The sequence below is a fragment of the Nipponia nippon genome, unplaced genomic scaffold (assembly GCF_047370975.1).
Source record: "Nipponia nippon isolate SJK-2023a ecotype South Korea unplaced genomic scaffold, ASM4737097v1 scaffold_23, whole genome shotgun sequence".
Classification (NCBI taxonomy): Eukaryota; Metazoa; Chordata; class Aves; order Pelecaniformes; family Threskiornithidae; genus Nipponia; species Nipponia nippon.
Genome location: NW_028262340.1, coordinates 2,492,703 through 2,515,578, shown reverse-complemented (window position 1 = coordinate 2,515,578; position 22,876 = coordinate 2,492,703). Strand labels below are relative to the sequence as shown.

General features: G+C 56.2%; 4 protein-coding genes across 4 annotated transcripts; all 4 read right to left on the bottom strand.

The window, feature by feature from the left end:
• Window positions 1-2,147: 2,147 nt before the first annotated feature.
• LOC148055350 (heat shock transcription factor, Y-linked-like) lies at window positions 2,148-3,877 on the bottom strand. Its single transcript, XM_087761007.1, has one exon. The coding sequence runs from the start codon at window positions 3,380-3,382 to the stop codon at window positions 2,816-2,818; it is 567 nt and encodes a 188-aa protein (XP_087617133.1). The 5' UTR covers window positions 3,383-3,877; the 3' UTR covers window positions 2,148-2,815.
• Window positions 3,878-7,433: 3,556 nt separating this feature from the next.
• Window positions 7,434-9,163, bottom strand: LOC148055349 (heat shock transcription factor, Y-linked-like). Its single transcript, XM_087761006.1, has one exon. It carries the CDS (start codon window positions 8,666-8,668, stop codon window positions 8,102-8,104), a length of 567 nt encoding a protein of 188 aa, XP_087617132.1. The 5' UTR covers window positions 8,669-9,163; the 3' UTR covers window positions 7,434-8,101.
• Window positions 9,164-12,231: 3,068 nt separating this feature from the next.
• Window positions 12,232-14,451, bottom strand: LOC148055348 (uncharacterized). The gene is made up of 2 exons (XM_087761280.1): window positions 13,441-14,451; window positions 12,232-12,891 (listed from the first exon to the last, which is right to left on the bottom strand). The coding sequence occupies exons 1-2, from the start codon at window positions 13,954-13,956 to the stop codon at window positions 12,232-12,234; spliced, it is 1,176 nt and encodes a 391-aa protein (XP_087617406.1). The 5' UTR covers window positions 13,957-14,451.
• A 3,068-nt stretch (window positions 14,452-17,519) lies between these two features.
• On the bottom strand, window positions 17,520-19,739 carry LOC148055347 (uncharacterized). Its single transcript, XM_087761279.1, has 2 exons — window positions 18,729-19,739; window positions 17,520-18,179 (listed from the first exon to the last, which is right to left on the bottom strand). The coding sequence occupies exons 1-2, from the start codon at window positions 19,242-19,244 to the stop codon at window positions 17,520-17,522; spliced, it is 1,176 nt and encodes a 391-aa protein (XP_087617405.1). The 5' UTR covers window positions 19,245-19,739.
• Window positions 19,740-22,876: the final 3,137 nt, after the last annotated feature.

The following is a 22,876-nucleotide window of genomic DNA, read 5'->3' as shown; positions in this document are numbered from 1 at the left end:
GTGCTAGGGCCGGTTCCGTTCAGTGTTTGCATCAACGATCTGGATGCAGGAGTGGAATGCACCATTAGCAAGTTTGCTGCTGATAGCAAATGGGAGGTGCTGTTGGCTGTCTTGAGGGCCGAGAGGCCTTGCAGAGGGATCTAGATAGACTGGACGATCATCACTGGGCAATCAACAATGGCATGAAATAGAGCAAGAGCAAACGTCGGATTCTGCACCTGGGAGGGAGAAACGCCAGGCACAAGTCTGAATTGGGAGCGGAGTGGCTGGAGAGCACTTAATTTTCTTTAATAGTGAACCTTTAGCACCAAACCCAGGAAACTCAGTGATGTTCTATCAACCTTTAAAATTACTCCCTCTCTCCAGGACTGTGTGGCTTTTTCAGTAAAGGAAAGGTTTGATGTAGCTCCTGTAGGAATCAACGCTTCTCTTCCCAGTAGCTCCTAGAAGTAACATACTGAGTGTGTTGGCTTTACTGAAGTCCGTCATGCAAGTGTGACCATATGAAAACAGGAATGAGAACAAAGGCTTTAGCTGTGGTCTGCGGCCCATGAGATAGTGAGCAGCCATTCATGGACTCCTCTGGAAATGCTCTGAGCGGAGGCATGAAGGGTGTTTTCAACTGAAAATGTGAGAATCGAGTTCTCATGGTGCCTCTTGCCTCTGCGCGTCCAGAGCAGAGGCTGCCGGTGCAGAGCCAGCACCCCAGGGTGGCTCTGGCATGGGTGGGCAGGCTCTGCGGTCCCACCACAAGGACTGGGCTGGGCACATTGCCGCATGGAGCCCTGGCTGGCAGCAGTGACTGCTGCAAGGCTTGCGGGCTTTGCTCCCGACGGGACGGCCCTGCCTGGCTTCCCTCTGTGTGCAGAGAGGTGTTGAAGCTGGGAGGGTGAACTGGTGGTGTAATTCGGCCTAGATATAAGGAAGAAATTTTTTACGATGAGGGTGGTGAAACACTGGCACAGGTTGCCCAGAGAGGTGGTAGATGCTCCATCCCTGGAAACGTTCAAGGTGAGGTTGGACGGGGCTCTGAGCAACCTGATCGAGTTGAAGATGTCCCTGCTCATTGCAGGAGGGTTGGACTAGATGACCTTTAAAGGTCCCTTCCAACCCCAACTATTCTATCATTCTCCAGTTCTCTGGTGATGGGAGAGGTTCTTCCTCCGGTCGGTGCAACGGGTGACTCCTGCAGGACAGATTTATGGCTTTGCCAGCTGCAGTGCTGTAGTTCTCCCCAGCTGTGGTGTCGGATGGGCAGGAGAAGCCCTCGTCCGCTCCCCGCAGCCCCGCTGCCCCTTGCCCCTGCTCTGAGCTGGGGGAGGCAGGGGCATGGACTCCGCAAGAGCCCTGAGGGATTGGTTTGGTTGGAGTGGCCCTGGGTGCTGGCGCAGCTCCTGGAGAAGCCCCAGGTTGGCCTTCTGCTGAGTTTTGCTGAGTGCAGCGCTAGGGCCTGGGGCCTTTGGCTTTCGCGGGCTGGAGCCAAACCCTTCATGTCCCTGCAGGCAACGGCCCGCCCCGGGCGTCGAGACAGTGACCATGAGACTGTAGAGACAGGACAAGAGAACTTGAACAGATTTATTAGTGAGAACAAGAAACAATGGCTTATGACTTATTCCTATCCTAATGTGTTTCTACCTCTATGACGCTTAGGTGCTAGCTAAGACCTCTGCTCTTTCTGGTGCAGCCCCCGCTGGGGTCCAGCCCCGTTGCCGGCCGCTGCGGTATTTGGTCCGCAGGTGCAGGTTGGGCAGTGGCGGTGGGTTGGAGCTTGGCCGTGCGGTGGCCCTGACATGGCAACGGCAGAAGCCGCGGCCAGTGCGGCCATGGCAAACCATGGAGCGCAGAACAGAGGCAGGCCAGCCCCGGGGACCTGCACAGCAGCTCCATTTGTCTGCCCGGAGGGCAGTGCGGGGAGTCCCGTGGCTGGTGGGAAGGGAGTGTTTGGGGCAGGCGGTGAGACACGGGGCGGTGAAGCCGTGGATGGAGCAGGAGGTGCCTCCTGGATGCCAGCGGGGCTGTGGCTGCGGCGCCGTTTTGGCGGGGGTGGACCGGCACCGCCCGTGCGGGCGGTTGTGTCAGCCCGTGGCTCGGTCGGTGCGGAGCTGGTGGTTGCAGATGTCTGGGTGTCGTTCTCCTGCTCCGCAGCTCCTACCGCCGGCTGGGCATGAGGTCGTCGTCTTCTCGCGTGGTCTTCCTTCGGCTGGGCGCCCAGCGGGGATGCAGCCGGGGCTCCCTTTCTGTCACCAGCACTTTGTATAAACATGCGGAGGAGGCCGGGGTAATCTCTCCTAAAAAAGGGGTTGTAGTAGAAGAGCAGCTACAGAAGGCAAAGGAGAGGAGTTAGTTGCCATCATTGCACGGAGGAGAGAGAGATGCGATAACTAAGCATCTGCATCAGCAGAGACAAACGTGGGCATTAAAAAGGACTCTCTGGGGCATTTTGAACCTCAAGTGGAGGCTGAATCAAATGTTCGGATGGGGTTTTGTTAAGTAATAACCGCCCTTGTGTCTTGGGCAATTGGGAGCAGAGAAGTGTAGGGTTTTAAAAAGCCTAAAAACCGATGGAGAAACCCAAATGCCACCAGTTTTCCGGCACATCAGCGTGGAATGGGCATGTTGGGAATAACGTGATGCTGGCGTGTATCTTGTCAGCATTAGACAGAGGCCACAAGAAGATTTAAACTTGTGGTGCAGCCAGATGCAGAGCAAGCACAGAAGCAGCACGATCCGATGGGACTATGTTTCCCTTTCACGGATTTGCTCCCATCCCCGTCTCCTACCTTGTAAAGGCTTATTTTATCTGAACGTGAACCTCTCACCCCCGAATGTCCCGAGGGTTCTTTCGCGTGCGGAGGAACCGACGTACCTTGCCCAGAGCAGAACCTGCTGCCGCTGCTGCTTGCAGCTCCTCGATGGAGGCAAGTAAGAGCGAATTCCCTTCCATTTTGCAGAAGCCGTGGAGGTTGAGCTGGAGAATGAAGCCTCTCATGGACTCCACTCCAAAGATCGCCAGGGGTCCCCTCCTCCCCAGCACTTCCTCGCTGAAGAGTTTTTCTGCGATGACGACGCAGTTGCCATCGTTGCCCCACCAGATGGACCGGAAGCGATGGCTGCCAGTGATCTCCCAGAGGTTCTCGAGGAAGAGGCGGGCTGAAGCCTGGTTGGTGTTGGCACAGCTCTCCGAGAAACCAAATCGCAGGGTGGGGGCCGGGGATTCATCGGGCAAACCTTGAAGGGCGTTTTCTTCTGCGCGAGGTCTGGTGGCAGCATCCCCAGCGGCTGCCGCCTCACCTCCTGGCTGGCCGGGAGAAGTTGAAGCTGCCCGCCGATCCGGCTCCTCCGGGTTGGAAGCCCCAGATGTCTCTGGTGATGGCGGCTCCATTTTAAGTACTTTTTTCACAGCTTGGCTGCAACTTCCAGCTGTGGCCCTTTCCCCGAGCAGCCGGGCTTGGTCCTGCCGCTCAGCAGAATGAAGGGCCGTGGCGCCGGCTGCCTGGGGAGTTCTGCAACGTCACGGTGACGCCTGTGTTGCATCACGGTGACATCACAGCGCGGCGCCTGTCTCCTGGCAACAGGAAGCGGACGATGGAAGAAATTGCTGGAAAGCCCTGGTTTCTTTTCCTGGAGAGAGCTGTTTTGAGCCAAGACGTGAATCCAAGCGTAGTTGCCTTTGGGCAAATCCTGCTAGGGCAGTGCTGCGTCCCGTTGCCCCTGGGAGCTGGTCCCCAGGGAGGGACGGGGAAGGCTGCAGCGCTGGGCATCAAAGTGCCCCAGACCTGAAGTTCTTCCCTTGGGCCCCTTGCCCCCGTGCAGAAATGCCCATGCCCTCTTCTATGGAATAACCCCCGCTCTGTGATTTCAGGAGCGCTGCTTCTGCTGCGGCTGTCCATGTACCCAGGTGATGCTCTCAGCTGGCAGCAGGCTCTGCGTGCTGCTCCATAAGATGAAGCATAAGTGCAGCGCCAGCTAAATGTATTTTGCAAATGAAATCAAGTGGTGCTCTGCCGCCCCACCCCTTTCTTGGGTTGGCTTCCTCTGCTTTTCTCTGCTACAGAACCTTGAGAAGCCAAACCAGGAAACTCCATGATGTTCTCTCAACTTGCCAAGCTATCAGCCCGGTCCTCTGAGTCGGAGGAGCACGACTGCGGGAAGAGTGACTTTCCATTTGTGGACAGAGAAATTGTAAGGGACCAGTTGCCTCAGCTGGAAGTTCCTAAGTCCATGGGGCCCGATGGGCTTCATCCACAAGTACCGAAGGAGCTCGTGGATGTTATGGCAGGCCCCCTCTCGATCATCTAGCCGAGGCCTTGGGAGTCTGGGGAGGTCCCTGCTGACTGGAAGCTGGCCAATGGTATTGCCATCGCCAAGAAGGGTGCGAGGGAGGACCCAGGAAACTGCAGAGCTGTTGGTCTGACCTCAGTACCTGGGAAAATGATGGAGGAGATTGCGCTGGGTGCTACTGAAGGGCATTTAAAGAATAATGCAATCATCAGGCACAGTCAGGATGGGTTTCCCAAGGGCAATTCCTGTTGATTTACTCTTCTGTCCTTCTTTGATGAGGTCACCCACCTCGTGGCTGAAGACAAGACAGTGGATGTGGTTTTTCTGGATTTCATAAAATCACAGAATCATTAAGGTTGGAAAAGACCCTTAAGATCCTCGAGTCCAACCGTTAACCCAGCACTGCCAAGTTCACCACTAAACCATGTCCTCAAGCACCACGTCTACCTGTCTTTTAAATCCCTCCAGGCATGGAGACTCAGCCCCTGCCCTGGGCAGCCTGGGCCAGGGCCTGACAGCCCTTTGGGTGAAGAAGTTTTTCCTAATATCCAACCCAAACCTGCCCTGGCGCAGCCTGAGGCCGTTTCCTCTTGTCCTATCGCTTGTTCCTGGGGAGAAGAGACCGACCGACCCCCCCTCCCCCCGGCTCCAGCCTCCTTTCAGGGAGTTGTAGAGAGCAATAAGGTCTCCCCTCAGCCTCCTCTTCTCCAGACTAAACAACCCCAGCTCCCCCAGCCGCTCCTCGTAAGACTTGTGCTCTAGACCCTTCACCAGCTTCGTCACCCTTCTTTGGACACGCTCCAGCACCTCAATGTCCTTCTTGTAGTGAGGGGCCCAACACTGTCCCTCCCAAGCATCCTTCTGGCCAAGTTGTCCAAGTGTGAGATGAGCAGGTACAGGGTGCAGTGGGTGAAGAACTGGCTGGACAGCAGGGCTCCGAGGGTTGTAGTGAATGGAGCTCCATCTGGCAGGGGACCGGTCACCAGCGGTGCTCCTCAGGGCTCAGTGCTAGGGCCGGTTCCGTTCAGTGTTTGCATCAACGATCTGGATGCAGGAGTGGAATGCACCATTAGCAAGTTTGCTGCTGATAGCAAATGGGAGGTGCTGTTGGCTGTCTTGAGGGCCGAGAGGCCTTGCAGAGGGATCTAGATAGACTGGACGATCATCACTGGGCAATCAACAATGGCATGAAATAGAGCAAGAGCAAACGTCGGATTCTGCACCTGGGAGGGAGAAACGCCAGGCACAAGTCTGAATTGGGAGCGGAGTGGCTGGAGAGCACTTAATTTTCTTTAATAGTGAACCTTTAGCACCAAACCCAGGAAACTCAGTGATGTTCTATCAACCTTTAAAATTACTCCCTCTCTCCAGGACTGTGTGGCTTTTTCAGTAAAGGAAAGGTTTGATGTAGCTCCTGTAGGAATCAACGCTTCTCTTCCCAGTAGCTCCTAGAAGTAACATACTGAGTGTGTTGGCTTTACTGAAGTCCGTCATGCAAGTGTGACCATATGAAAACAGGAATGAGAACAAAGGCTTTAGCTGTGGTCTGCGGCCCATGAGATAGTGAGCAGCCATTCATGGACTCCTCTGGAAATGCTCTGAGCGGAGGCATGAAGGGTGTTTTCAACTGAAAATGTGAGAATCGAGTTCTCATGGTGCCTCTTGCCTCTGCGCGTCCAGAGCAGAGGCTGCCGGTGCAGAGCCAGCACCCCAGGGTGGCTCTGGCATGGGTGGGCAGGCTCTGCGGTCCCACCACAAGGACTGGGCTGGGCACATTGCCGCATGGAGCCCTGGCTGGCAGCAGTGACTGCTGCAAGGCTTGCGGGCTTTGCTCCCGACGGGACGGCCCTGCCTGGCTTCCCTCTGTGTGCAGAGAGGTGTTGAAGCTGGGAGGGTGAACTGGTGGTGTAATTCGGCCTAGATATAAGGAAGAAATTTTTTACGATGAGGGTGGTGAAACACTGGCACAGGTTGCCCAGAGAGGTGGTAGATGCTCCATCCCTGGAAACGTTCAAGGTGAGGTTGGACGGGGCTCTGAGCAACCTGATCGAGCTGAAGATGTCCCTGCTCATTGCAGGAGGGTTGGACTAGATGACCTTTAAAGGTCCCTTCCAACCCCAACTATTCTATCATTCTCCAGTTCTCTGGTGATGGGAGAGGTTCTTCCTCCGGTCGGTGCAACGGGTGACTCCTGCAGGACAGATTTATGGCTTTGCCAGCTGCAGTGCTGTAGTTCTCCCCAGCTGTGGTGTCGGATGGGCAGGAGAAGCCCTCGTCCGCTCCCCGCAGCCCCGCTGCCCCTTGCCCCTGCTCTGAGCTGGGGGAGGCAGGGGCATGGACTCCGCAAGAGCCCTGAGGGATTGGTTTGGTTGGAGTGGCCCTGGGTGCTGGCGCAGCTCCTGGAGAAGCCCCAGGTTGGCCTTCTGCTGAGTTTTGCTGAGTGCAGCGCTAGGGCCTGGGGCCTTTGGCTTTCGCGGGCTGGAGCCAAACCCTTCATGTCCCTGCAGGCAACGGCCCGCCCCGGGCGTCGAGACAGTGACCATGAGACTGTAGAGACAGGACAAGAGAACTTGAACAGATTTATTAGTGAGAACAAGAAACAATGGCTTATGACTTATTCCTATCCTAATGTGTTTCTACCTCTATGACGCTTAGGTGCTAGCTAAGACCTCTGCTCTTTCTGGTGCAGCCCCCGCTGGGGTCCAGCCCCGTTGCCGGCCGCTGCGGTATTTGGTCCGCAGGTGCAGGTTGGGCAGTGGCGGTGGGTTGGAGCTTGGCCGTGCGGTGGCCCTGACATGGCAACGGCAGAAGCCGCGGCCAGTGCGGCCATGGCAAACCATGGAGCGCAGAACAGAGGCAGGCCAGCCCCGGGGACCTGCACAGCAGCTCCATTTGTCTGCCCGGAGGGCAGTGCGGGGAGTCCCGTGGCTGGTGGGAAGGGAGTGTTTGGGGCAGGCGGTGAGACACGGGGCGGTGAAGCCGTGGATGGAGCAGGAGGTGCCTCCTGGATGCCAGCGGGGCTGTGGCTGCGGCGCCGTTTTGGCGGGGGTGGACCGGCACCGCCCGTGCGGGCGGTTGTGTCAGCCCGTGGCTCGGTCGGTGCGGAGCTGGTGGTTGCAGATGTCTGGGTGTCGTTCTCCTGCTCCGCAGCTCCTACCGCCGGCTGGGCATGAGGTCGTCGTCTTCTCGCGTGGTCTTCCTTCGGCTGGGCGCCCAGCGGGGATGCAGCCGGGGCTCCCTTTCTGTCACCAGCACTTTGTATAAACATGCGGAGGAGGCCGGGGTAATCTCTCCTAAAAAAGGGGTTGTAGTAGAAGAGCAGCTACAGAAGGCAAAGGAGAGGAGTTAGTTGCCATCATTGCACGGAGGAGAGAGAGATGCGATAACTAAGCATCTGCATCAGCAGAGACAAACGTGGGCATTAAAAAGGACTCTCTGGGGCATTTTGAACCTCAAGTGGAGGCTGAATCAAATGTTCGGATGGGGTTTTGTTAAGTAATAACCGCCCTTGTGTCTTGGGCAATTGGGAGCAGAGAAGTGTAGGGTTTTAAAAAGCCTAAAAACCGATGGAGAAACCCAAATGCCACCAGTTTTCCGGCACATCAGCGTGGAATGGGCATGTTGGGAATAACGTGATGCTGGCGTGTATCTTGTCAGCATTAGACAGAGGCCACAAGAAGATTTAAACTTGTGGTGCAGCCAGATGCAGAGCAAGCACAGAAGCAGCACGATCCGATGGGACTATGTTTCCCTTTCACGGATTTGCTCCCATCCCCGTCTCCTACCTTGTAAAGGCTTATTTTATCTGAACGTGAACCTCTCACCCCCGAATGTCCCGAGGGTTCTTTCGCGTGCGGAGGAACCGACGTACCTTGCCCAGAGCAGAACCTGCTGCCGCTGCTGCTTGCAGCTCCTCGATGGAGGCAAGTAAGAGCGAATTCCCTTCCATTTTGCAGAAGCCGTGGAGGTTGAGCTGGAGAATGAAGCCTCTCATGGACTCCACTCCAAAGATCGCCAGGGGTCCCCTCCTCCCCAGCACTTCCTCGCTGAAGAGTTTTTCTGCGATGACGACGCAGTTGCCATCGTTGCCCCACCAGATGGACCGGAAGCGATGGCTGCCAGTGATCTCCCAGAGGTTCTCGAGGAAGAGGCGGGCTGAAGCCTGGTTGGTGTTGGCACAGCTCTCCGAGAAACCAAATCGCAGGGTGGGGGCCGGGGATTCATCGGGCAAACCTTGAAGGGCGTTTTCTTCTGCGCGAGGTCTGGTGGCAGCATCCCCAGCGGCTGCCGCCTCACCTCCTGGCTGGCCGGGAGAAGTTGAAGCTGCCCGCCGATCCGGCTCCTCCGGGTTGGAAGCCCCAGATGTCTCTGGTGATGGCGGCTCCATTTTAAGTACTTTTTTCACAGCTTGGCTGCAACTTCCAGCTGTGGCCCTTTCCCCGAGCAGCCGGGCTTGGTCCTGCCGCTCAGCAGAATGAAGGGCCGTGGCGCCGGCTGCCTGGGGAGTTCTGCAACGTCACGGTGACGCCTGTGTTGCATCACGGTGACATCACAGCGCGGCGCCTGTCTCCTGGCAACAGGAAGCGGACGATGGAAGAAATTGCTGGAAAGCCCTGGTTTCTTTTCCTGGAGAGAGCTGTTTTGAGCCAAGACGTGAATCCAAGCGTAGTTGCCTTTGGGCAAATCCTGCTAGGGCAGTGCTGCGTCCCGTTGCCCCTGGGAGCTGGTCCCCAGGGAGGGACGGGGAAGGCTGCAGCGCTGGGCATCAAAGTGCCCCAGACCTGAAGTTCTTCCCTTGGGCCCCTTGCCCCCGTGCAGAAATGCCCATGCCCTCTTCTATGGAATAACCCCCGCTCTGTGATTTCAGGAGCGCTGCTTCTGCTGCGGCTGTCCATGTACCCAGGTGATGCTCTCAGCTGGCAGCAGGCTCTGCGTGCTGCTCCATAAGATGAAGCATAAGTGCAGCGCCAGCTAAATGTATTTTGCAAATGAAATCAAGTGGTGCTCTGCCGCCCCACCCCTTTCTTGGGTTGGCTTCCTCTGCTTTTCTCTGCTACAGAACCTTGAGAAGCCAAACCAGGAAACTCCATGATGTTCTCTCAACTTGCCAAGCTATCAGCCCGGTCCTCTGAGTCGGAGGAGCACGACTGCGGGAAGAGTGACTTTCCATTTGTGGACAGAGAAATTGTAAGGGACCAGTTGCCTCAGCTGGAAGTTCCTAAGTCCATGGGGCCCGATGGGCTTCATCCACAAGTACCGAAGGAGCTCGTGGATGTTATGGCAGGCCCCCTCTCGATCATCTAGCCGAGGCCTTGGGAGTCTGGGGAGGTCCCTGCTGACTGGAAGCTGGCCAATGGTATTGCCATCGCCAAGAAGGGTGCGAGGGAGGACCCAGGAAACTGCAGAGCTGTTGGTCTGACCTCAGTACCTGGGAAAATGATGGAGGAGATTGCGCTGGGTGCTACTGAAGGGCATTTAAAGAATAATGCAATCATCAGGCACAGTCAGGATGGGTTTCCCAAGGGCAATTCCTGTTGATTTACTCTTCTGTCCTTCTTTGATGAGGTCACCCACCTCGTGGCTGAAGACAAGACAGTGGATGTGGTTTTTCTGGATTTCATAAAATCACAGAATCATTAAGGTTGGAAAAGACCCTTAAGATCCTCGAGTCCAACCGTTAACCCAGCACTGCCAAGTTCACCACTAAACCATGTCCTCAAGCACCACGTCTACCTGTCTTTTAAATCCCTCCAGGCATGGAGACTCAGCCCCCTGCCCTGGGCAGCCTGGGCCAGGGCCTGACAGCCCTTTGGGTGAAGAAGTTTTTCCTAATATCCAACCCAAACCTGCCCTGGCGCAGCCTGAGGCCGTTTCCTCTTGTCCTATCGCTTGTTCCTGGGGAGAAGAGACCGACCGACCCCCCCTCCCCCCCGGCTCCAGCCTCCTTTCAGGGAGTTGTAGAGAGCAATAAGGTCTCCCCTCAGCCTCCTCTTCTCCAGACTAAACAACCCCAGCTCCCCCAGCCGCTCCTCGTAAGACTTGTGCTCTAGACCCTTCACCAGCTTCGTCACCCTTCTTTGGACACGCTCCAGCACCTCAATGTCCTTCTTGTAGTGAGGGGCCCAACACTGTCCCTCCCAAGCATCCTTCTGGCCAAGTTGTCCAAGTGTGAGATGAGCAGGTACAGGGTGCAGTGGGTGAAGAACTGGCTGGACAGCAGGGCTCCGAGGGTTGTAGTGAATGGAGCTCCATCTGGCAGGGGACCGGTCACCAGCGGTGCTCCTCAGGGCTCAGTGCTAGGGCCGGTTCCGTTCAGTGTTTGCATCAACGATCTGGATGCAGGAGTGGAATGCACCATTAGCAAGTTTGCTGCTGATAGCAAATGGGAGGTGCTGTTGGCTGTCTTGAGGGCCGAGAGGCCTTGCAGAGGGATCTAGATAGACTGGACGATCATCACTGGGCAATCAACAATGGCATGAAATAGAGCAAGAGCAAACGTCGGATTCTGCACCTGGGAGGGAGAAACGCCAGGCACAAGTCTGAATTGGGAGCGGAGTGGCTGGAGAGCACTTAATTTTCTTTAATAGTGAACCTTTAGCACCAAACCCAGGAAACTCAGTGATGTTCTATCAACCTTTAAAATTACTCCCTCTCTCCAGGACTGTGTGGCTTTTTCAGTAAAGGAAAGGTTTGATGTAGCTCCTGTAGGAATCAACGCTTCTCTTCCCAGTAGCTCCTAGAAGTAACATACTGAGTGTGTTGGCTTTACTGAAGTCCGTCATGCAAGTGTGACCATATGAAAACAGGAATGAGAACAAAGGCTTTAGCTGTGGTCTGCGGCCCATGAGATAGTGAGCAGCCATTCATGGACTCCTCTGGAAATGCTCTGAGCGGAGGCATGAAGGGTGTTTTCAACTGAAAATGTGAGAATCGAGTTCTCATGGTGCCTCTTGCCTCTGCGCGTCCAGAGCAGAGGCTGCCGGTGCAGAGCCAGCACCCCAGGGTGGCTCTGGCATGGGTGGGCAGGCTCTGCGGTCCCACCACAAGGACTGGGCTGGGCACATTGCCGCATGGAGCCCTGGCTGGCAGCAGTGACTGCTGCAAGGCTTGCGGGCTTTGCTCCCGACGGGACGGCCCTGCCTGGCTTCCCTCTGTGTGCAGAGAGGTGTTGAAGCTGGGAGGGTGAACTGGTGGTGTAATTCGGCCTAGATATAAGGAAGAAATTTTTTACGATGAGGGTGGTGAAACACTGGCACAGGTTGCCCAGAGAGGTGGTAGATGCTCCATCCCTGGAAACGTTCAAGGTGAGGTTGGACGGGGCTCTGAGCAACCTGATCGAGCTGAAGATGTCCCTGCTCATTGCAGGAGGGTTGGACTAGATGACCTTTAAAGGTCCCTTCCAACCCCAACTATTCTATCATTCTCCAGTTCTCTGGTGATGGGAGAGGTTCTTCCTCCGGTCGGTGCAACGGGTGACTCCTGCAGGACAGATTTATGGCTTTGCCAGCTGCAGTGCTGTAGTTCTCCCCAGCTGTGGTGTCGGATGGGCAGGAGAAGCCCTCGTCCGCTCCCCGCAGCCCCGCTGCCCCTTGCCCCTGCTCTGAGCTGGGGGAGGCAGGGGCATGGACTCCGCAAGAGCCCTGAGGGATTGGTTTGGTTGGAGTGGCCCTGGGTGCTGGCGCAGCTCCTGGAGAAGCCCCAGGTTGGCCTTCTGCTGAGTTTTGCTGAGTGCAGCGCTAGGGCCTGGGGCCTTTGGCTTTCGCGGGCTGGAGCCAAACCCTTCATGTCCCTGCAGGCAACGGCCCGCCCCGGGCGTCGAGACAGTGACCATGAGACTGTAGAGACAGGACAAGAGAACTTGAACAGATTTATTAGTGAGAACAAGAAACAATGGCTTATGACTTATTCCTATCCTAATGTGTTTCTACCTCTATGACGCTTAGGTGCTAGCTAAGACCTCTGCTCTTTCTGGTGCAGCCCCCGCTGGGGTCCAGCCCCGTTGCCGGCCGCTGCGGTATTTGGTCCGCAGGTGCAGGTTGGGCAGTGGCGGTGGGTTGGAGCTTGGCCGTGCGGTGGCCCTGACATGGCAACGGCAGAAGCCGCGGCCAGTGCGGCCATGGCAAACCATGGAGCGCAGAACAGAGGCAGGCCAGCCCCGGGGACCTGCACAGCAGCTCCATTTGTCTGCCCGGAGGGCAGTGCGGGGAGTCCCGTGGCTGGTGGGAAGGGAGTGTTTGGGGCAGGCGGTGAGACACGGGGCGGTGAAGCCGTGGATGGAGCAGGAGGTGCCTCCTGGATGCCAGCGGGGCTGTGGCTGCGGCGCCGTTTTGGCGGGGGTGGACCGGCACCGCCCGTGCGGGCGGTTGTGTCAGCCCGTGGCTCGGTCGGTGCGGAGCTGGTGGTTGCAGATGTCTGGGTGTCGTTCTCCTGCTCCGCAGCTCCTACCGCCGGCTGGGCATGAGGTCGTCGTCTTCTCGCGTGGTCTTCCTTCGGCTGGGCGCCCAGCGGGGATGCAGCCGGGGCTCCCTTTCTGTCACCAGCACTTTGTATAAACATGCAGAGGAGGCCGGGGTAATCTCTCCTAAAAAAGGGGTTGTAGTAGAAGAGCAGCTACAGAAGGCAAAGGAGAGGAGTTAGTTGCCATCATTGCACGGAGGAGAGAGAGATGCGATAACTAAGCATCTGCATCAGCAGAGACAAACGTGGGCATTAAAAAGGACTCTCTGGGGCATTTTGAACCTCAAGTGGAGGCTGAATCAAATGTTCGGATGGGGTTTTGTTAAGTAATAACCGCCCTTGTGTCTTGGGCAATTGGGAGCAGAGAAGTGTAGGGTTTTAAAAAGCCTAAAAACCGATGGAGAAACCCAAATGCCACCAGTTTTCCGGCACATCAGCGTGGAATGGGCATGTTGGGAATAACGTGATGCTGGCGTGTATCTTGTCAGCATTAGACAGAGGCCACAAGAAGATTTAAACTTGTGGTGCAGCCAGATGCAGAGCAAGCACAGAAGCAGCACGATCCGATGGGACTATGTTTCCCTTTCACGGATTTGCTCCCATCCCCGTCTCCTACCTTGTAAAGGCTTATTTTATCTGAACGTGAACCTCTCACCCCCGAATGTCCCGAGGGTTCTTTCGCGTGCGGAGGAACCGACGTACCTTGCCCAGAGCAGAACCTGCTGCCGCTGCTGCTTGCAGCTCCTCGATGGAGGCAAGTAAGAGCGAATTCCCTTCCATTTTGCAGAAGCCGTGGAGGTTGAGCTGGAGAATGAAGCCTCTCATGGACTCCACTCCAAAGATCGCCAGGGGTCCCCTCCTCCCCAGCACTTCCTCGCTGAAGAGTTTTTCTGCGATGACGACGCAGTTGCCATCGTTGCCCCACCAGATGGACCGGAAGCGATGGCTGCCAGTGATCTCCCAGAGGTTCTCGAGGAAGAGGCGGGCTGAAGCCTGGTTGGTGTTGGCACAGCTCTCCGAGAAACCAAATCGCAGGGTGGGGGCCGGGGATTCATCGGGCAAACCTTGAAGGGCGTTTTCTTCTGCGCGAGGTCTGGTGGCAGCATCCCCAGCGGCTGCCGCCTCACCTCCTGGCTGGCCGGGAGAAGTTGAAGCTGCCCGCCGATCCGGCTCCTCCGGGTTGGAAGCCCCAGATGTCTCTGGTGATGGCGGCTCCATTTTAAGTACTTTTTTCACAGCTTGGCTGCAACTTCCAGCTGTGGCCCTTTCCCCGAGCAGCCGGGCTTGGTCCTGCCGCTCAGCAGAATGAAGGGCCGTGGCGCCGGCTGCCTGGGGAGTTCTGCAACGTCACGGTGACGCCTGTGTTGCATCACGGTGACATCACAGCGCGGCGCCTGTCTCCTGGCAACAGGAAGCGGACGATGGAAGAAATTGCTGGAAAGCCCTGGTTTCTTTTCCTGGAGAGAGCTGTTTTGAGCCAAGACGTGAATCCAAGCGTAGTTGCCTTTGGGCAAATCCTGCTAGGGCAGTGCTGCGTCCCGTTGCCCCTGGGAGCTGGTCCCCAGGGAGGGACGGGGAAGGCTGCAGCGCTGGGCATCAAAGTGCCCCAGACCTGAAGTTCTTCCCTTGGGCCCCTTGCCCCCGTGCAGAAATGCCCATGCCCTCTTCTATGGAATAACCCCCGCTCTGTGATTTCAGGAGCGCTGCTTCTGCTGCGGCTGTCCATGTACCCAGGTGATGCTCTCAGCTGGCAGCAGGCTCTGCGTGCTGCTCCATAAGATGAAGCATAAGTGCAGCGCCAGCTAAATGTATTTTGCAAATGAAATCAAGTGGTGCTCTGCCGCCCCACCCCTTTCTTGGGTTGGCTTCCTCTGCTTTTCTCTGCTACAGAACCTTGAGAAGCCAAACCAGGAAACTCCATGATGTTCTCTCAACTTGCCAAGCTATCAGCCCGGTCCTCTGAGTCGGAGGAGCACGACTGCGGGAAGAGTGACTTTCCATTTGTGGACAGAGAAATTGTAAGGGACCAGTTGCCTCAGCTGGAAGTTCCTAAGTCCATGGGGCCCGATGGGCTTCATCCACAAGTACCGAAGGAGCTCGTGGATGTTATGGCAGGACCCCTCTCGATCATCTAGCCGAGGCCTTGGGAGTCTGGGGAGGTCCCTGCTGACTGGAAGCTGGCCAATGGTATTGCCATCGCCAAGAAGGGTGCGAGGGAGGACCCAGGAAACTGCAGAGCTGTTGGTCTGACCTCAGTACCTGGGAAAATGATGGAGGAGATTGCGCTGGGTGCTACTGAAGGGCATTTAAAGAATAATGCAATCATCAGGCACAGTCAGGATGGGTTTCCCAAGGGCAATTCCTGTTGATTTACTCTTCTGTCCTTCTTTGATGAGGTCACCCACCTCGTGGCTGAAGACAAGACAGTGGATGTGGTTTTTCTGGATTTCATAAAATCACAGAATCATTAAGGTTGGAAAAGACCCTTAAGATCCTCGAGTCCAACCGTTAACCCAGCACTGCCAAGTTCACCACTAAACCATGTCCTCAAGCACCACGTCTACCTGTCTTTTAAATCCCTCCAGGCATGGAGACTCAGCCCCCTGCCCTGGGCAGCCTGGGCCAGGGCCTGACAGCCCTTTGGGTGAAGAAGTTTTTCCTAATATCCAACCCAAACCTGCCCTGGCGCAGCCTGAGGCCGTTTCCTCTTGTCCTATCGCTTGTTCCTGGGGAGAAGAGACCGACCGACCCCCCCTCCCCCCCGGCTCCAGCCTCCTTTCAGGGAGTTGTAGAGAGCAATAAGGTCTCCCCTCAGCCTCCTCTTCTCCAGACTAAACAACCCCAGCTCCCCCAGCCGCTCCTCGTAAGACTTGTGCTCTAGACCCTTCACCAGCTTCGTCACCCTTCTTTGGACACGCTCCAGCACCTCAATGTCCTTCTTGTAGTGAGGGGCCCAACACTGTCCCTCCCAAGCATCCTTCTGGCCAAGTTGTCCAAGTGTGAGATGAGCAGGTACAGGGTGCAGTGGGTGAAGAACTGGCTGGACAGCAGGGCTCCGAGGGTTGTAGTGAATGGAGCTCCATCTGGCAGGGGACCGGTCACCAGCGGTGCTCCTCAGGGCTCAGTGCTAGGGCCGGTTCCGTTCAGTGTTTGCATCAACGATCTGGATGCAGGAGTGGAATGCACCATTAGCAAGTTTGCTGCTGATAGCAAATGGGAGGTGCTGTTGGCTGTCTTGAGGGCCGAGAGGCCTTGCAGAGGGATCTAGATAGACTGGACGATCATCACTGGGCAATCAACAATGGCATGAAATAGAGCAAGAGCAAACGTCGGATTCTGCACCTGGGAGGGAGAAACGCCAGGCACAAGTCTGAATTGGGAGCGGAGTGGCTGGAGAGCACTTAATTTTCTTTAATAGTGAACCTTTAGCACCAAACCCAGGAAACTCAGTGATGTTCTATCAACCTTTAAAATTACTCCCTCTCTCCAGGACTGTGTGGCTTTTTCAGTAAAGGAAAGGTTTGATGTAGCTCCTGTAGGAATCAACGCTTCTCTTCCCAGTAGCTCCTAGAAGTAACATACTGAGTGTGTTGGCTTTACTGAAGTCCGTCATGCAAGTGTGACCATATGAAAACAGGAATGAGAACAAAGGCTTTAGCTGTGGTCTGCGGCCCATGAGATAGTGAGCAGCCATTCATGGACTCCTCTGGAAATGCTCTGAGCGGAGGCATGAAGGGTGTTTTCAACTGAAAATGTGAGAATCGAGTTCTCATGGTGCCTCTTGCCTCTGCGCGTCCAGAGCAGAGGCTGCCGGTGCAGAGCCAGCACCCCAGGGTGGCTCTGGCATGGGTGGGCAGGCTCTGCGGTCCCACCACAAGGACTGGGCTGGGCACATTGCCGCATGGAGCCCTGGCTGGCAGCAGTGACTGCTGCAAGGCTTGCGGGCTTTGCTCCCGACGGGACGGCCCTGCCTGGCTTCCCTCTGTGTGCAGAGAGGTGTTGAAGCTGGGAGGGTGAACTGGTGGTGTAATTCGGCCTAGATATAAGGAAGAAATTTTTTACGATGAGGGTGGTGAAACACTGGCACAGGTTGCCCAGAGAGGTGGTAGATGCTCCATCCCTGGAAACGTTCAAGGTGAGGTTGGACGGGGCTCTGAGCAACCTGATCGAGTTGAAGATGTCCCTGCTCATTGCAGGAGGGTTGGACTAGATGACCTTTAAAGGTCCCTTCCAACCCCAACTATTCTATCATTCTCCAGTTCTCTGGTGATGGGAGAGGTTCTTCCTCCGGTCGGTGCAACGGGTGACTCCTGCAGGACAGATTTATGGCTTTGCCAGCTGCAGTGCTGTAGTTCTCCCCAGCTGTGGTGTCGGATGGGCAGGAGAAGCCCTCGTCCGCTCCCCGCAGCCCCGCTGCCCCTTGCCCCTGCTCTGAGCTGGGGGAGGCAGGGGCATGGACTCCGCAAGAGCCCTGAGGGATTGGTTTGGTTGGAGTGGCCCTGGGTGCTGGCGCAGCTCCTGGAGAAGCCCCAGGTTGGCCTTCTGCTGAGTTTTGCTGAGTGCAGCGCTAGGGCCTGGGGCCTTTGGCTTTCGCGGGCTGGAGCCAAACCCTTCATGTCCCTGCAGGCAACGGCCCGCCCCGGGCGTCGAGACAGTGACCATGAGACTGTAGAGACAGGACAAGAGAACTTGAACAGATTTATTAGTGAGAACAAGAAACAATGGCTTATGACTTATTCCTATCCTAATGTGTTTCTACCTCTATGACGCTTAGGTGCTAGCTAAGACCTCTGCTCTTTCTGGTGCAGCCCCCGCTGGGGTCCAGCCCCGTTGCCGGCAGCTGCGGTATTTGGTCCGCAGGTGCAGGTTGGGCAGTGGCGGTGGGTTGGAGCTTGGCCGTGCGGTGGCCCTGACATGGCAACGGCAGAAGCCGCGGCCAGTGCGGCCATGGCAAACCATGGAGCGCAGAACAGAGGCAGGCCAGCCCCGGGGACCTGCACAGCAGCTCCATTTGTCTGCCGGGAGGGCAGTGCGGGGAGTCCCGTGGCTGGTGGGAAGGGAGTGTTTGGGGCAGGCGGTGAGACACGGGGCGGTGAAGCCGTGGATGGAGCAGGAGGTGCCTCCTGGATGCCAGCGGGGCTGTGGCTGCGGCGCCGTTTTGGCGGGGGTGGACCGGCACCGCCCGTGCGGGCGGTTGTGTCAGCCCGTGGCTCGGTCGGTGCGGAGCTGGTGGTTGCAGATGTCTGGGTGTCGTTCTCCTGCTCCGCAGCTCCTACCGCCGGCTGGGCATGAGGTCGTCGTCTTCTCGCGTGGTCTTCCTTCGGCTGGGCGCCCAGCGGGGATGCAGCCGGGGCTCCCTTTCTGTCACCAGCACTTTGTATAAACATGCGGAGGAGGCCGGGGTAATCTCTCCTAAAAAAGGGGTTGTAGTAGAAGAGCAGCTACAGAAGGCAAAGGAGAGGAGTTAGTTGCCATCATTGCACGGAGGAGAGAGAGATGCGATAACTAAGCATCTGCATCAGCAGAGACAAACGTGGGCATTAAAAAGGACTCTCTGGGGCATTTTGAACCTCAAGTGGAGGCTGAATCAAATGTTCGGATGGGGTTTTGTTAAGTAATAACCGCCCTTGTGTCTTGGGCAATTGGGAGCAGAGAAGTGTAGGGTTTTAAAAAGCCTAAAAACCGATGGAGAAACCCAAATGCCACCAGTTTTCCGGCACATCAGCGTGGAATGGGCATGTTGGGAATAACGTGATGCTGACGTGTATCTTGTCAGCATTAGACAGAGGCCACAAGAAGATTTAAACTTGTGGTGCAGCCAGATGCAGAGCAAGCACAGAAGCAGCACGATCCGATGGGACTATGTTTCCCTTTCACGGATTTGCTCCCATCCCCGTCTCCTACCTTGTAAAGGCTTATTTTATCTGAACGTGAACCTCTCACCCCCGAATGTCCCGAGGGTTCTTTCGCGTGCGGAGGAACCGACGTACCTTGCCCAGAGCAGAACCTGCTGCCGCTGCTGCTTGCAGCTCCTCGATGGAGGCAAGTAAGAGCGAATTCCCTTCCATTTTGCAGAAGCCGTGGAGGTTGAGCTGGAGAATGAAGCCTCTCATGGACTCCACTCCAAAGATCGCCAGGGGTCCCCTCCTCCCCAGCACTTCCTCGCTGAAGAGTTTTTCTGCGATGACGACGCAGTTGCCATCGTTGCCCCACCAGATGGACCGGAAGCGATGGCTGCCAGTGATCTCCCAGAGGTTCTCGAGGAAGAGGCGGGCTGAAGCCTGGTTGGTGTTGGCACAGCTCTCCGAGAAACCAAATCGCAGGGTGGGGGCCGGGGATTCATCGGGCAAACCTTGAAGGGCGTTTTCTTCTGCGCGAGGTCTGGTGGCAGCATCCCCAGCGGCTGCCGCCTCACCTCCTGGCTGGCCGGGAGAAGTTGAAGCTGCCCGCCGATCCGGCTCCTCCGGGTTGGAAGCCCCAGATGTCTCTGGTGATGGCGGCTCCATTTTAAGTACTTTTTTCACAGCTTGGCTGCAACTTCCAGCTGTGGCCCTTTCCCCGAGCAGCCGGGCTTGGTCCTGCCGCTCAGCAGAATGAAGGGCCGTGGCGCCGGCTGCCTGGGGAGTTCTGCAACGTCACGGTGACGCCTGTGTTGCATCACGGTGACATCACAGCGCGGCGCCTGTCTCCTGGCAACAGGAAGCGGACGATGGAAGAAATTGCTGGAAAGCCCTGGTTTCTTTTCCTGGAGAGAGCTGTTTTGAGCCAAGACGTGAATCCAAGCGTAGTTGCCTTTGGGCAAATCCTGCTAGGGCAGTGCTGCGTCCCGTTGCCCCTGGGAGCTGGTCCCCAGGGAGGGACGGGGAAGGCTGCAGCGCTGGGCATCAAAGTGCCCCAGACCTGAAGTTCTTCCCTTGGGCCCCTTGCCCCCGTGCAGAAATGCCCATGCCCTCTTCTATGGAATAACCCCCGCTCTGTGATTTCAGGAGCGCTGCTTCTGCTGCGGCTGTCCATGTACCCAGGTGATGCTCTCAGCTGGCAGCAGGCTCTGCGTGCTGCTCCATAAGATGAAGCATAAGTGCAGCGCCAGCTAAATGTATTTTGCAAATGAAATCAAGTGGTGCTCTGCCGCCCCACCCCTTTCTTGGGTTGGCTTCCTCTGCTTTTCTCTGCTACAGAACCTTGAGAAGCCAAACCAGGAAACTCCATGATGTTCTCTCAACTTGCCAAGCTATCAGCCCGGTCCTCTGAGTCGGAGGAGCACGACTGCGGGAAGAGTGACTTTCCATTTGTGGACAGAGAAATTGTAAGGGACCAGTTGCCTCAGCTGGAAGTTCCTAAGTCCATGGGGCCCGATGGGCTTCATCCACAAGTACCGAAGGAGCTCGTGGATGTTATGGCAGGCCCCCTCTCGATCATCTAGCCGAGGCCTTGGGAGTCTGGGGAGGTCCCTGCTGACTGGAAGCTGGCCAATGGTATTGCCATCGCCAAGAAGGGTGCGAGGGAGGACCCAGGAAACTGCAGAGCTGTTGGTCTGACCTCAGTACCTGGGAAAATGATGGAGGAGATTGCGCTGGGTGCTACTGAAGGGCATTTAAAGAATAATGCAATCATCAGGCACAGTCAGGATGGGTTTCCCAAGGGCAATTCCTGTTGATTTACTCTTCTGTCCTTCTTTGATGAGGTCACCCACCTCGTGGCTGAAGACAAGACAGTGGATGTGGTTTTTCTGGATTTCATAAAATCACAGAATCATTAAGGTTGGAAAAGACCCTTAAGATCCTCGAGTCCAACCGTTAACCCAGCACTGCCAAGTTCACCACTAAACCATGTCCTCAAGCACCACGTCTACCTGTCTTTTAAATCCCTCCAGGCATGGAGACTCAGCCCCTGCCCTGGGCAGCCTGGGCCAGGGCCTGACAGCCCTTTGGGTGAAGAAGTTTTTCCTAATATCCAACCCAAACCTGCCCTGGCGCAGCCTGAGGCCGTTTCCTCTTGTCCTATCGCTTGTTCCTGGGGAGAAGAGACCGACCGACCCCCCCTCCCCCCCGGCTCCAGCCTCCTTTCAGGGAGTTGTAGAGAGCAATAAGGTCTCCCCTCAGCCTCCTCTTCTCCAGACTAAACAACCCCAGCTCCCCCAGCCGCTCCTCGTAAGACTTGTGCTCTAGACCCTTCACCAGCTTCGTCACCCTTCTTTGGACACGCTCCAGCACCTCAATGTCCTTCTTGTAGTGAGGGGCCCAACACTGTCCCTCCCAAGCATCCTTCTGGCCAAGTTGTCCAAGTGTGAGATGAGCAGGTACAGGGTGCAGTGGGTGAAGAACTGGCTGGACAGCAGGGCTCCGAGGGTTGTAGTGAATGGAGCTCCATCTGGCAGGGGACCGGTCACCAGCGGTGCTCCTCAGGGCTCAGTGCTAGGGCCGGTTCCGTTCAGTGTTTGCATCAACGATCTGGATGCAGGAGTGGAATGCACCATTAGCAAGTTTGCTGCTGATAGCAAATGGGAGGTGCTGTTGGCTGTCTTGAGGGCCGAGAGGCCTTGCAGAGGGATCTAGATAGACTGGACGATCATCACTGGGCAATCAACAATGGCATGAAATAGAGCAAGAGCAAACGTCGGATTCTGCACCTGGGAGGGAGAAACGCCAGGCACAAGTCTGAATTGGGAGCGGAGTGGCTGGAGAGCACTTAATTTTCTTTAATAGTGAACCTTTAGCACCAAACCCAGGAAACTCAGTGATGTTCTATCAACCTTTAAAATTACTCCCTCTCTCCAGGACTGTGTGGCTTTTTCAGTAAAGGAAAGGTTTGATTTAGCTCCTGTAGGAATCAACGCTTCTCTTCCCAGTAGCTCCTAGAAGTAACATACTGAGTGTGTTGGCTTTACTGAAGTCCGTCATGCAAGTGTGACCATATGAAAACAGGAATGAGAACAAAGGCTTTAGCTGTGGTCTGCGGCCCATGAGATAGTGAGCAGCCATTCATGGACTCCTCTGGAAATGCTCTGAGCGGAGGCATGAAGGGTGTTTTCAACTGAAAATGTGAGAATCGAGTTCTCATGGTGCCTCTTGCCTCTGCGCGTCCAGAGCAGAGGCTGCCGGTGCAGAGCCAGCACCCCAGGGTGGCTCTGGCATGGGTGGGCAGGCTCTGCGGTCCCACCACAAGGACTGGGCTGGGCACATTGCCGCATGGAGCCCTGGCTGGCAGCAGTGACTGCTGCAAGGCTTGCGGGCTTTGCTCCCGACGGGACGGCCCTGCCTGGCTTCCCTCTGTGTGCAGAGAGGTGTTGAAGCTGGGAGGGTGAACTGGTGGTGTAATTCGGCCTAGATATAAGGAAGAAATTTTTTACGATGAGGGTGGTGAAACACTGGCACAGGTTGCCCAGAGAGGTGGTAGATGCTCCATCCCTGGAAACGTTCAAGGTGAGGTTGGACGGGGCTCTGAGCAACCTGATCGAGTTGAAGATGTCCCTGCTCATTGCAGGAGGGTTGGACTAGATGACCTTTAAAGGTCCCTTCCAACCCCAACTATTCTATCATTCTCCAGTTCTCTGGTGATGGGAGAGGTTCTTCCTCCGGTCGGTGCAACGGGTGACTCCTGCAGGACAGATTTATGGCTTTGCCAGCTGCAGTGCTGTAGTTCTCCCCAGCTGTGGTGTCGGATGGGCAGGAGAAGCCCTCGTCCGCTCCCCGCAGCCCCGCTGCCCCTTGCCCCTGCTCTGAGCTGGGGGAGGCAGGGGCATGGACTCCGCAAGAGCCCTGAGGGATTGGTTTGGTTGGAGTGGCCCTGGGTGCTGGCGCAGCTCCTGGAGAAGCCCCAGGTTGGCCTTCTGCTGAGTTTTGCTGAGTGCAGCGCTAGGGCCTGGGGCCTTTGGCTTTCGCGGGCTGGAGCCAAACCCTTCATGTCCCTGCAGGCAACGGCCCGCCCCGGGCGTCGAGACAGTGACCATGAGACTGTAGAGACAGGACAAGAGAACTTGAACAGATTTATTAGTGAGAACAAGAAACAATGGCTTATGACTTATTCCTATCCTAATGTGTTTCTACCTCTATGACGCTTAGGTGCTAGCTAAGACCTCTGCTCTTTCTGGTGCAGCCCCCGCTGGGGTCCAGCCCCGTTGCCGGCCGCTGCGGTATTT

Coding starts and splice junctions, on each gene's coding strand:
- LOC148055347 (XM_087761279.1), bottom strand. CDS start 19,244: ATGGAGCCGCCATCACCAGAGACATCTGGGGCTTCCAACCCGGAGGAG. Junction 18,180..18,728: donor CAGGTTCTGCTCTGGGCAAG/GTACGTCGGTTC, acceptor TGCCTTCTGTAG/CTGCTCTTCTACTACAACCC.
- LOC148055350 (XM_087761007.1), bottom strand. CDS start 3,382: ATGGAGCCGCCATCACCAGAGACATCTGGGGCTTCCAACCCGGAGGAG.
- LOC148055348 (XM_087761280.1), bottom strand. CDS start 13,956: ATGGAGCCGCCATCACCAGAGACATCTGGGGCTTCCAACCCGGAGGAG. Junction 12,892..13,440: donor CAGGTTCTGCTCTGGGCAAG/GTACGTCGGTTC, acceptor TGCCTTCTGTAG/CTGCTCTTCTACTACAACCC.
- LOC148055349 (XM_087761006.1), bottom strand. CDS start 8,668: ATGGAGCCGCCATCACCAGAGACATCTGGGGCTTCCAACCCGGAGGAG.